General features: G+C 31.8%; 1 protein-coding gene across 9 annotated transcripts in view; it reads left to right on the top strand.

The window, feature by feature from the left end:
- The window catches only part of RBM33 (RNA binding motif protein 33), a 170,416-nt gene that overhangs the window by 23,400 nt on the left and 132,818 nt on the right, over positions 1 to 14,198 (top strand). For all 9 annotated transcript variants that reach the window (XM_051961072.1, XM_051961069.1, XM_051961075.1 and 6 more), the window contains exons 3-4: positions 10,685 to 10,733; positions 12,663 to 12,739. In XM_051961072.1, the coding sequence (XP_051817032.1) occupies positions 10,685 to 10,733; positions 12,663 to 12,739 (126 nt within the window). The remainder of the gene's footprint in view (positions 1 to 10,684; positions 10,734 to 12,662; positions 12,740 to 14,198) is intronic.

The following is a 14,198-nucleotide window of genomic DNA, read 5'->3' as shown; positions in this document are numbered from 1 at the left end:
TCTCCAGAATGGCTGGATGTGTTCACAATTCCACCAACAATGTATTTTTTCCCACATCCCCTCCAACATTCCGCATTATCTTTCCCTGTCATTCTAGCCAATCTGATAGGTGTGTAGTGGTATCTCAGAGTTGTTTTAATTTGCATTTCTCTGATTAATAATGATTTGGAGCATATTTTCATATGTCTATAAATAGTTTCAATTTCTTCGTCTGAGAATTGTCTGTTCATATCCTTTGACCATTTATCAATTGGAGAATGGTTTGATTTCTTATAAATTAGAGTCAATTCTCTATATATTTTGGAAATGAGGCCTTTATCAGAACCTTTGATTGTAAAAATGTTTTCCCAGTTTATTGTTTCCCTTCTAATCTTGTTTGCATTTGTTTTGTTTGTACAAAAACTTTTCAATTTGATATAATCAAAATTTTCTATGTTGTGGTCAATAGTGATCTCTAGTTCTTCTTTGGTCATAAATTCCTCCCTCTTCCACAGGTCTGCGAGGTAAACTATTCTATGCTCTTCCAATTTATTTATAAACTCATTCTTTATGCCTAGGTCATGAACCCATTTTGATCTTATCTTGGTGTACGGTGTTAAGTGAGGGTCAATGCCTAGTTTCTGCCATACTGATTTCCAATTTTCCCAGCAATTTTTGTCAAATAATGCATTCTTATCCCAGAAACTGGTGTCTTTGGGTTTGTCAAACACCTTTGAATCTAACCTATTCCATGTACAGGGACTATGTTAGCATAGCATGTGTCACAGTAAGTTTTTAATAAATACTTGTTGAGTAATTGACTCATTTGACCAGTGAAGAGAGGTAAGTGTATTTAAAAAAAAAATCTTTCAAGGATGTATTTATTTATTATAATGCCACAGTTTTTGTTTGGGAGTTTATTTTTCCCCATGTACAGCTTTTTCTTAAAAAATTCCCATGTTCCTGAATTCTTATACCTTGTTTCATGTCATACAGTAATATTCCATTGCATGCATGTGCCACAGCTTGTTTAGCTACTCCCCAGGTATGAGACATTTGCTTCTTTACAATGAGCTTTTGACCATGATGTCTTTCACTACAATGAAACATTAGCCACTTATCAGGAATCCCTTGTTCCCACCATACTCTCTATCTTTCTAAACCTTCTAATCTTCAGTTTTGTTAATCTCAATCCCTACAGCCAAGCAATCCTATTTTCTTAATTGATTCTCTGTCATACTTCCCAAGAGGGCTATTTCATATTGTTTTTGCTCTCTTCAAATAACCCATGCCTTCCCTTCATCTTTTTCAGTTAGCCACTTTGCTTTATAGATTTCTACTATCTGGGACTGAAAAAATAAAAGCTATCAGTGTTGAGGTCCTTTTTTTTCCTTCTACATCTCAAAACCCCTTCACATATCCCTATCCTCTGCTTTAATTCAGTGTCATGAAGAACTCTTTACCAAGACATGTTCCTATACATGTATCTTCACATACTTCCCTTATGAGGGCAAATCGCCCTCATAATTCCCTTTTATCTCTCTTCACTTTTGCTGTTTTTTCTTTCCTATAAACATACCTGTCTCCTCCATTTTTTTACTATAATTTTCTTTTGTAAATATTTTCAAATTACATGGGCAATTTTTAGAATTTTTCTTTTTAAATGAGTTCCAAATTTTTTCTCTGCCTCTTCTCCCCTGTCCTTTGAGAAGGCAAGCAGTGTACCCTTTGATCCAGCAGTGTTACTACTGAGCTTATATTCCAAAGAGATCTTAAAGAAGGGAAAGGGACCCACATGTGCAAAAATGTTTGTGGCAGCCCTTTTTTGTAATGGTTAGAAACTGGAAATTAAATGGATGCCCATCAATTGGAGAATGGCTGAATAAATTATGCTGTATGGGTGCTGTAATGGAATATTATTGTTATGTAAGAAATGACCAACGGGATGATTTCAGAGAGTCCTGGAGAGACTTATATGAATTGATGCTAAGTGAAATAAGCAGAACTGGGAGATCATTATACATGGCAACAACAAGATTATAAGATGATCAACTCTGATGGATGTGGCTCTTTTCAACAATGACATGATTCAGATAAGTTACAATTGTTCAGTAAAGAAGAGAATCAGTTACACCCAGAGAAAGAACTATGGGAAATGAGTGTGGACCACAACATAGCATTTCCATTCTTTCTGTTATTGTTTGCTTGCATTTTTGTTTTCCTTCTCAGTTTTCTTTCTTTCTAGATCCGATTTTTCTTATGCAGCAAGATAACTGTATAAATATATATACATATATATTGGATTTAACATATACTTTAATGTATTTAAAATGTATTGGACTACCTGCCATTTAGGGGAGGGCGTGGGAGGAATGAGGGGAACAGTTGAAACAGAAGGTTTTGCAAGGGTCAGTGTTGAAAAATTACCCATGCATATGTTTGCAAAAGAAGCTATAATGATAAAATTTAAAAAAGAGAAGGCAAGCAGTGTGATATAGACTATGCATGCGAACCCATGCAAAACATTTCCATGTTAGAATTGTTGCAAAAGAAAATACTCATACGAGAAAAATAAAATTTAAAAAATGCTTTAATTTGTATTCAAGACTTCATCAGTTTTCTCTCTGGACATGGGAGGGTTTTTTAATTAATCTGTTGGAATTATCTTGATTAGAGTAGCTAAGTCTTTCATGGTCGATCATCCTTAAAATATTACTATTACTATGTAGATATTGTTGTCCTGGTTCTGCTCACTTCACTTTGTATCAGTTCATATCCTCTATATTTTAAAAGCCCTCACTAAATTCTTCTATCCCTTTACACTATCATCCTGCCTCTCATTTCTCAACTAAACTCCAATGTTTACACATATTACTGTCTTCTTCTTCTTCTTTCACTTCTCAATCCTTTACAGTCTGACTTTTCAATTCTTCATTCAACTCTTTTCAAAGTTCCAAATGGCATATTATGAAATCCTGTGTTTTTTTTCCCCCCTCTCCTCATTCTTTTTGTACTCTTTATAGCATTTGACATTTCTACCACCCTCCTAAATACTCTCTTCTCTATATGTGTTAGTGTATTGCTGCTCTTCTGCTTGACTACTTCTTTCTTTTCTGGCTTATTATTCATATTAGCTCCCCTAATTTTGCCTTTTTCCTAAGCCAATCTTCTCTTTGCATATACATTCTCTCTCAGTAAATTCTTTACACACAGGTTTGATTATCACTTCTATGCAGGTTTTAGCTTTATCTCTCTTAAGCTTCAGACTCATACCATCAACCATATATTAGACATGAAAAACATTTTTTTCTTTATAATTGCCTCTCCTGTCTGCTGTCCTCAATTTCCCTTCACTTAATGTAATGGGCCAGAACTCTGACACAAGGATTCTTACAAGGTGTTAAGTCAGTGGAATTGATAAAGAACAATGGTTATCTAGTTTAGCATGGTGCTTAATAGTTCTCTAGTTCAGTTCATGTACTTAGTATTTAATATAGTTCCACAAGATTCACACCTATGATAATGGAATACATAACAGCCAGCATGGACTGGACAAGATTCATTCCATCTTCGGTCAGGTTCTTGGTGGCTCTCTTGGGGGACCGAGAGGCTTGGAGAGAGAGCCAGAGAAGACAAGAGGACTGGAGGCAGGAGCCCAAGTTCTTGGAGCCAAGGAGCCAGATTCAATTCCATTTTCATCACCACTGTGACTGGCCTGGCTTCCTGCACTTCCCCAACTGAGACCAAGGCTGGTCTGAAAGGCTCTCCAGAAAGCTAGCTGGGTTCCAGGCAAGGAAACTAGACTGTGAAGGAGATAATAAAGGATTTGAACTTTAACATCTGGCTGTTCTTATGGTGATTAATCTACTGAAACAAAGGCTGCTCAAAGGCCTCCAGAAAACCAAATAACAACATTATAACTTAACAAAATAAGCAAAAAATAAAATCCTCTCTCTCCCTGGGTTTGCTGGGGCACTTGGGATTAACTGACTTAGTCACACAGCTAAGAATTGTTAAGTGCCTGAGATCAGATTTGAACTCGGGTCCCCCTGTCTTCAGGGCTGGTGCTCCACTGCACCAACTAGCTGCCCTGAAACACTTTCTATAAATATACACAGCACAGCAAAACAAATTCCCAACTATGTGCCAATAAATGGATAGTTATTTACAAAAATATACATTGCCTAGATTAACAGAATGGCAAACAGAATATTTAAATAACCCTTTCTTAAAAAAAAGAAATGGAACAAATCATGAATAAATTCCCCAAGAAAAAAAAATACTTCAGGATCAGATGGATTTATAAGTTTAATTTACCAAACATTTAAGTAATTTTTAATTACAATGCTAGGTGAACTGTTTGAAAAAAATAAAGAAGACCCATGAAATTGCTTCTGTGACAAATGTGGTCTTGAAACTGAAACTACAGAGACTTAAAAAAAAAAAAAACAAACACAAAGAAATCTATGCATCGTTTTTCCTAATAAATATAGATGCAAAAAATTTAAATAAAATGTTGTCAAGGAAATTGTAGTAATATATAGATCATGTATTATGACCAGACTGGATTTATAACAGGAAGGTAGGAGTAGTTCAGTGTTAGGAAAATTAGAAGCATATTTACAGGGCAAAAAACATAGTTAACATAGAAAAATCAACAAAAAGTAACATTTTAATAGATGCAGGAAAAAACTTGACAAAATACAATACTCATTTCTATGAAAAGCATTAGAAAGCATAGGAATAAATGGAACTAACTTAATTTTTTTAAATTTGAAGGTAGATTTTTATTAAAGTAAATTTAATTTGAATATTATATAATTTTTTGAAGAAAAATAAGAAAATGAATGATACTATCAAATTACTTTTATGATACAATTATGGACTTGATTCTTTTTTTTATTTTAAAATATTTTATTTTCAAAACATATACATAATTTTTAAAAACTTGCAAATTGACCCTTGCAAAACTTTGTATTGCAAAATTTTTCCTCCCTTTTCCCTCCCCTTCCCTAGCAACTAATCCAATATATATATATTTTTTCCCTTGTCCAGTTCATTTCATTTTATTTTATTTTATTTTTTAATAGCTTTTTATTTATAAGTTATATATATGGGTAATTTTACAGCATTGATAATTGCCAAACCTTTTGTTCCAATTTTTCCCTTCCTTCCCCCCACCTCCTCCCCTAGATGGCAGGATGACCAGTAGATGTTAAATATATTAAAGTATAATTTAGACATACAATAAGTATACATGACCATACCGTTATTTTGCTGTACAAAAAGAATCGGACTCTGAAATATTGTACAATTAGCCTGTGAAGGAAATCCAAAATGCAGGCAGGCAAAAATATAGGGATTGGGAATTCAATGTAATGATTCTTAGTTATCTCCCAGAGTTATTTCTCTGGGCGTAGCTGGTTCAGTTCATTACTGCTCCATTGGAACTGATTTGGTTCATCTCACTGCTGAAGAGGGCCAGGTCCATCAGAATTGATCATCATATAATATTGTTGTTGAAGTATATAACGATCTCCTGGCCCTGCTTGTTTCACTCAGCATCAGTTTGTGTAAGTCTCTCTGGGCCTTTCTGAAATCATCCTGTTGGTCATTTCTTACTGAACAATAATATTCCATAATATTCATATACCACAATTTATTCAGCCATTCTCCAATTGATGGGCATCTACTTAGTTTCCAGTTTCTGGCCACTCAAAAGAGGGCTGCCACAAACATTTTGGCACATACAGGTCCTTTTCTCTTCTTTAAGATTTCTTTGGGATATAAGCCCAGTAGAAACACTGCTGGATTAAAGGGTATGCACAGTTGATAACTTTTTGAGTATAGTTCCAAATTGCTCTCCAGAATGGTTGGATGTATTCACAATTCCACCAGCAATGTACTAGTGTCCCTGGTTTCCCACATCCCCTCCAACATTCTGCATTATCTTTCCTGTCATTGTAGCCAGTATGACAGGTGTGTAGTGGTATCTCAGAGTTGTCTTAATTTGCATTTCTCTGAACTAATGCAATGTAGTTAAAACATGTGCAGTTCTTCTACACGGTTTCGCAATTATCAGGCTGCACAAGAAAAATCAGACAAAAATTGATAAAGAAAACAAAACAAAAGCAAACAACAGGCCCTCCTCCCCCCCCCCCAAAAAAAAAAAAAAGACACTACTATGTTGCGATCCACATGTAGTCTCCAGTCTTCTCTTTGGATGCAGATAGCTCTCTCAAGGCCATCACTTCATTGTTGAAAAGAACCATGTCCCAGATTGATTAGAGTAAAATTGTAGATTGATAATTGTAAAATCCTGCTGCTATGTACAATGAACTTTTGGTTCAACTCACTGCATGTAGCATCGTTTCATATAAGTCTCTCCAGGTCTTTCTGAAATCATCCTGCTGATTGTTTCTTATAGATCAATAATATGGAACTTTCGTTAAAAGAAAAGGTTATCTGTCTAAAACTAAGAGCAATTATTATCAGTAATGGGGATAAACTAGCAGCCTTTCAGAGGTGAAGCAATGATATCACCATTACTATTTAACATTGTATTAGAAATGCTAGCTGCATGCAGTAAAACAAGAAACAGATTGGCTATGTGGAATTCACATAGACAAAAAGGAAACAAAACTATCACTTTTACAGCCAATACAATGGCTTACTTAGATAACCCTGGAGAATCAATTGAAAAACTAATTGAAACAGTTAACATCAGCAGAATTTTAGCTTATGAAATAAACGCACCTATATGTTGCCAATAAAAACCAACAGAGAACTAGAAAGAGGAATTCCATTTAAAATTACTTTTAGTATGAAATACTTGATTCTATCTGCCAAACCACACTTTACTAAGGTTAATCCCTCTACCTGTATTCCCTTTTCTCATTTTCTTTTAAGTTCTTTTAAGAACTTGATTGATATAAACTAATTTATCTTTTTTGAGGAGTGAGGAAGTAAGATTGTATTTTGGTCTAGATCTGTGACTATGTTGATATCAGAAATGTTCTGGGTTCTGAAACTGCCTATACCAATTATATGTTGGCATATAACTTTGTAACTTAAAAGTCTTCCCCCCTCCACCCTCCCTTTGGACTTTTTAAAGAATTTTCAATAGTATTTTATTTTCCAAATACATATAAAGATAGTTTTCAACATTCATTTTTGTATTATTTTGTTCCAATTTTTTTCTCCCTTCCTCTTTTACCTCCCCCCTTCCCCAAGATAGCAAGCAATCTGATACAATTGATACATGTACAGTCCTTTTAAAGATATTTCCATATTTATCATGTTGTACAAGAAAAATCAGACCAAAACAGAAAAAAATACAAGCAAGAAAAAGAACAAACAAAAAAAGTTGAAAATTTTATGCTTTGAACCACATTCAGTCTCCATAGTTCTCTCTTTGAATGCAGATGATATTTACCATTCCAAGTCTATTGGAACCACATTGCTGAAAAGAGCTAGGTCCATAGTTGATCGTCACATAAACTTGCTATTACTTTGTACAGTGTTCTCCTGGTTGCTTCTCTTAGTTGCTAGCCTTTTAAAAAATGATCCTTATGCTAGATTTTATCTTATACCAGGACTAAAAAGCTGCAGTAAGCTTATATCTTTCTTCGAGGAAAATAATCTTGAATAATCTTTTATTCTTTAATTGGATTAAATTTCCTTGTTAAAATTTCATCTGTTAAGTTTTATATGTCAAAAGTTTTGCCTGAAATTGAATTTCTTATCAGAAAAGAAATAATTTTATTGAAGATCCAGATTTTTCTTTGATGGATTGTATTTGGTTCTTTGGGATAGATAATCTTGGAGTAGTGGCCATTTTAATTAATGTTGAGGTATATTTCATTTTAGCTTTCATTTTTAACCCTTATTGAGTTTTCTTGTAGTTTTAATTGATGTATTTTATATCCTACTAATTGGTTTAAGCATCCCTTTTTCTGAGAAACTGGATTTTGGTAACTTTATAGCCTGATGTTTTAAAATTAGGATCCTTCTTTGCTGATAATCTATGAACCAAATAATTTCTATTATTTTCTCTGTTAGCAATATTTAGAATGACTTTTTTAGGTAAGATTCTTAGAATATAGAATGTAGGTTTTTTTTTTTTTTTTTTTTTTTGAGTGGTTTGTTTCTGGGGTTTGTTTTTGTTTTGGTACTCAACAATTGTTTTATTGAATTCTGTCCTCTAGATTTCTTCCTTTTGTTTTCTAAAATTCTAATGATGCCTTCTGTCTCTGTGGTTTTTTTTTTTTTTTTGTTTGTTTGTTTGTTTGTTTGTTTTTTGTTTTTGGTCCTGTTTGTTATTCTGTCTCTGCACACTTTATTTTTGCCTCTTCCTCAGAGATAACCATTTAATTTTTCCACTATCTTTTATAGTTTCTCAATTCACAGATTTATCTTAATTCTTTATTGCTAATCTTATTCCTCTTCTGTCAATGTTATTTATATTCTTGTTTAGAATTACTTTGCCGTTTCTTGTGACATTGATTATTTGTTCTCGAGGGTATATGGTTATGCCAGCCTTGATTTTGCTTTGTAGGAATTTCATCTCTCTTTTTATTACATGTATTCATTTAATTGGACATCTCTTGCTTGTAATTTATCAGTTTTGTTCAATTTACTTGGCATATCTGTCCCCCTCCCTCTCCCCCCCATACCTCCCCCATTTTTTTGTTCATTGTTGACATCGTTTTTTGGTTTGGGTTATTTGTCATTCTTTTGAGGTAGTACAGGAGAATTGGGATTAATCTTTGCTACTTACTTCACCATCTTGTCAAAAGTAGTTCCTTTCCTTTTATGAACTAATCTAATCCAAACCTTTTTGTTCAAATTCTTTCCCTCCTCCTCTTTTGTAAGTCCCTGGATGATCTTTTTCTCTTATTGATTCTTTCTGAGATAGTCCTTTTTCCTTCTTTACTTTTAAACCATCACACACTTGGGTATTGTTTTCCTATTTTCTTGTTCCCCTTTTTATGTTCTTGTTAACTTCTATAATTTAAACTCAAATTTATGCTAATGATATATTTGAGATCTTTTTTTTTTTTTTTTTTAAATGTTGAGACCTTCATTCTACAAATGCCAGTAGGGCATTTTCACTTGGGTTTCTCGCATTTCAGATTTAATATATTTGAAACTAGCTTTACTATCTTTTCCTAGAACTTGATTGAATACCTTTACTATTCTTTTTTTACTCATACTTCTGTTTTTAAAATCTTGAATCTGCTATTAATTCTTCCTATACTTTCCTATCATGTCTAATTACCCACCAAATTCTATCACTTCTACATCTGTACTATTGCCCACAATTCATCTTTTTTATTCATATTACTATTGCTATATCCACTATTTTGGACTATGTCATTTCCTCTATATTCCTAAGTTTTTATGGATACTTACTGTTGTTACATTTCTTTCATTTCTTAATATGTTCCTCATTTTCCTTCCACCTAGAATCCCTACAATAAGTAAAAAAAAAAAAAAAAAAAAAGAGAAAAAAATCAGTTTACTAAAATCAGCCATTTCTCAGCCAAGTCCAGTAGTACATGCTATGTTCTATTTCTGAAGATAATGGAGGAAAGTAAATTCTTAGGCCTTCTCCATTGGTGCTATTCTAGACAATATATTTTATACTCTTCAGTTTAGGTTTTTTTAAAAAAAATTATGTACTAGTATGCTGTTTTCCTGTTAATTTTTACTTTGTTTCATTTTATGTCTTCTCAGACTTCCCTATATTCTTCATATTTATTGTGTCTTATTTTGAAATGACATTCTGTTTTATTCATGTTATATAAATTATTTAGTTCCAGTCAGTAGGCATCTACTTTGTTTCTGGTTCTTTGCTATAACAAAAAGTGATCTCAGTATGTTTTCTGGTTTCTTTTCCTTCCATTCCATCTAGATCCTTTTCTTTCTTAATCATTGATATGATCATATCGCTATTCAAATTTTTCATTGATTTCCTATCATCTGCCAATAAAGGTCACACTCAAAGCTATCCTTAATCTGCTACTATCTTACTTTTTCTCTAAAAAGAACTTATGAATATTTGTATGATTACAAAAAGAGGTGTGCTATTCGTGGGGTGTTAATGGATGAATAACTCAAGTTCTGTATGCATATTTATTTGGTATTTAAACTAAAAAAAAAAAAAAAACCTACCAACAAAAAAAAAAAAACCAAAAACCCTTAAAGCACTAAAAATAAGACCTCAGATATGTTGGTTCACTCTATATCTACCATCCAAGTCAGAATCCTCATAGTTGTTTTCTGCTAATTCTGTGTCCTCAGGGGCTCTTGCCGTTGAGTTCAATGCTTGCTTCAGACTTTCTCTTTTTCTTAATTTCTGTCATATTAGAGGGCTTTGATATACATATTTGGTATTCTTTCAAACATTATAATCTCACATTTTCTCAGTTTACTCACTTCATATGATCACAAATGCACCATTTCTATTTTTGTGAACTCCTGTCACAGTCTATTGTCATTCCATCTGTCTGTACCTTATTGGAAGATATTTGAAAGGCAAGGGAAGGAAATCTATCCAAATTAACATTGTAAAATCAGAAACTTTGTGTAACCTATAGAGCTACTGGTTAAGTCTTATTATATAGTGCTGTTTTTATATAGGAAATTATAGTGTCTTGAGATGTTTTGTAATAGAAATACTGACTTACCACTTTTTTCCTAGTGAACTTGAAGATGATTTGCTTGGAGAAGATTTGCTGTCTGGCAAAAAGGTAAGAAACAAGATTCTTTTTGAAAGTGAGTCCTTGAAGTTTAATTTATTTTAAATAGTGAGAATTAATGTGCCATAAGGATAAAGGGTCGTCCTTTGGATTCAGGAAGGTATCTCAGCTCCATCCTAGTTATGTAACTCTGGGTAAGTCATTGATCTCATCTCTGTCATAGACAACTTAATACTTAGGTTAAATAATTGTTCTGCTATTCAAATTTGTAAACGGGAGTTTAGTTCCCTATCATGATGAAATCACAGATCTGGACTTCCTTTCCTCCATACAAGACCAAAATCCTGAAGTCATATTTGAAAAGTTATGTGTAAAACTAAATTTGGAGTATTAACTAATTTCATTTCTGACAAGGTTACTAGAATGATTAAGGATATTCTTTAGATATAGAAAAACTCCAGGAAAGCATTTCACAGCAACTTTTTTCCATACTATACTTTTGAGCAAAATAGATATATTTATTTTATATATGATAGCATTGGAAATGGGTGAACAAGGAATTATAAAATATCCATTTCTGCACATTTGACTCTCAATTGAACCCTTGATCCTTCTTGTGCATCCTATCCTATTCCTACATCTAGAGCTTTATTGTAGGTTTCATTAGCATCCTAAATTCAGTGTTTGAGCTCCTGAAATAAGTATTTCTTACCTCCCTGAAATTTAGCTTATTTCTTTTGAGGATATTGTCATCTTCCCAGTTACATTCATAACTTAAATTCCTTATTACCTTTGTCTGTTTTCTTCTTCACCCTCTACATGTTGTTAAATGCATTGGTGTTCTTCAGTATCAGCGTAGTAACCTTGGCAAAAATGAAATTAGCATAATCTTGCATGATTTATCACTGAGAAATCCATGCTAGCTTTGAGGGAACATTGTCTTCTTTTCTAAGTATGCACTATGCATATATGCAGTAATATATTCTTTAAAAATTGACAGGAAATCATTTAATTAGAAATGGAAGAAGGCAAGAGATAATGAAGGAAAGAAAAATTCCTAAATGTTAGAGATGTTCCAAAACAATTGAGTCATTACCTTGTAACAGCTATTTGTTAAATTTTATATTTGAATAACATCTTTGGAACCCTCTCAAGTCATATAGTTGCTATTCTAGTTCAGGCCTTTATCACTGACTGGCCTATTTTAATAGTTCCTAATTGATTTTTCTGTTTCAAGTTTTTCCCATCCGTAATCCATCTTCCACAATACTACCAAAATACTTTTGTTATGGACATATCTGACTGTCCCATTACTGCCTTTTTAGGACAAAAAAGAAACAATTCAAGCAGATTATTTAAGTGACTTCAAATCTGGCTTCAACTAGCTTTTGTCTGATTTTGTAGTATTTCCCAAATCTTGCAATTTTTTTCTTCCCTTTCCAAACTCTCCCCTCCCCCCATTCAAATCAGATTGTTCACATATATTTGTGCATGTGCTTATTCACTTAAATAAAAATTAAAACTTAATGAGGGCAAGGACTGTTTTCATTTTGTCTTAGTCTTAGTAGTTTCTTAAACTTAGTATAATTGTTGAGCTCCAATTTTATTTGTCAATGTTTGGCTTCTTTTTGAATCTAGAAATTTGTTTAGTCAATTAGCTGGCATACTCAATAATTGTGTTGTAGTATTGTGGAAAGTGTGTTGGATCTGATATCCAAGGTCCTAAGTTTACATATTCAGGCAGCGCCACTTAGGGATCTTGGAAAAGTTAATTAAGTGGAAATGAGGGTCTCATTTCTTCATCCTTAAAATGAAGGGGTTGGACTTGATGAAATCAATTCTAAATCATTGGTCCCATGATTTTTATATTTAGATGACATGTTTAATTGCAAAAGATTAAGATAAATACAATTATTATAAACTAGTCATTTTTGTAATTTCTTTATGAGGACAAATATTAATAATTGTTTTTTCAACCAGAATCAGTCAGATTTGTCAGATGAAGAACTGAATGATGATCTTTTGCAGAGTGATAATGAAGATGAACTAAATTTCAGGTAATTTATTAAATTCAGGTTTTTACATTTTCATTTCATTTGAGTAAAGAAGTTTGTGTGAATGAATATATATATATATATATATATATATATATATATATATATATATATATATATATATATATATATATATATAATATCTAAAAACTCCATGACAGAGTAATACACTTAAAACTATGCTTAAAAAGTTTGTTCTGATGATTGTGTCCAAATGAATATTTTAAAATCTCTTTATGTATTCTCTAATTTATAAATATGTAGTCTGTATATTTATATTTATATGGTATATCTAAACAGATTATTTTAAAAAATTAAGGAAAATTTCAAATTGAATTGCTTTATTGGGATATTGAGTGAGGATAAATAAATTTATGAAAATTTTGAAAATATATATGATACTGTTATCATAACCATTTAATATAAATTGTAGCTAATGACCTGTGATGGTTCTCTCTTAATACATTTCTTTACTATTTTAGTTTTGTTAAGGATGAACATTTTGGAAATGTGCCTTCATATTCATAATATGTTTTATTATGGTCATTGTTACCTTGTAGTCTTTTTTTTTTATTTGTTGAACTACTTTGTAGGTATCTATGAGAAATTGAATTATTAGTATGTTTTAGAAAAATAAGTAATTGATTATTTACTAATTTTTTGTTACGTTTTTAAGGGAAAAGTCTTTGGGAAAGAATTTAACACTCAGTTATTAGTATGGAAAAGTAAATCTTGTATTTTGTTATGGTTGGTGCTGTGTATTTTTGTTATCTTGAATGTATTTTAAACCATATTTAACTGTTATAGTTCAATAGATATTTGTTATTTAACTTTTTGCTTGAATATCAACAATATGTTGTTTTTTTCAAACCAAGTTACTTTTTTCTGAATTCTTTGATTTCAGATTTTTCATTGTTTATATGATATATTAAAACATCATGTGGAATAAAAGTTATTCATATTTTTAAAGTATTATAGGATTTTAAAAATTTGACATTTGACTTTTTTCTGTTTTATCTTTTATGATTCTTTGTGTAAAATGATTATTTTGTGCTTGTAATAATTCTGTTATTACAATGTTGAGTGCAATGAACTGATTTTCTGGGCTGAAAATTATCAATATTTTTAATCTTGGACGTGCTCAGAAATAGGTTTTATTACAAGTAAGTTTTAAAATGCTTGAAAGTTTGTAATGATATAGGGAATTAGTTATTATGTAAATCCTACATTTAAAATATTATGCTTAGAAGTACTTAAAATAAAAATATTTCTTTTAATAGTATACTGTATTTAGTTTTTGATTCAAAATATTTGAAAAGAAATTTAGTTTTAGCAATTTTCTTTACTTTTTATTTTGAAAAGTTGAAATTGGGTTTAATCTTTCCAGCTACCAGGATAGATTTTTGCCATATGTATCAGTTAGACCATCTGGTTGAGTTGATTATCTTGATCAAATAGCCTG

The sequence above is a fragment of the Antechinus flavipes genome, chromosome 5, assembly GCF_016432865.1.
Source record: "Antechinus flavipes isolate AdamAnt ecotype Samford, QLD, Australia chromosome 5, AdamAnt_v2, whole genome shotgun sequence".
NCBI classification, from domain to species: domain Eukaryota; kingdom Metazoa; phylum Chordata; class Mammalia; order Dasyuromorphia; family Dasyuridae; genus Antechinus; species Antechinus flavipes.
Note: the sequence above shows the minus strand (reverse complement) of the source record. Positions and strands in the feature narration are given on the sequence as shown.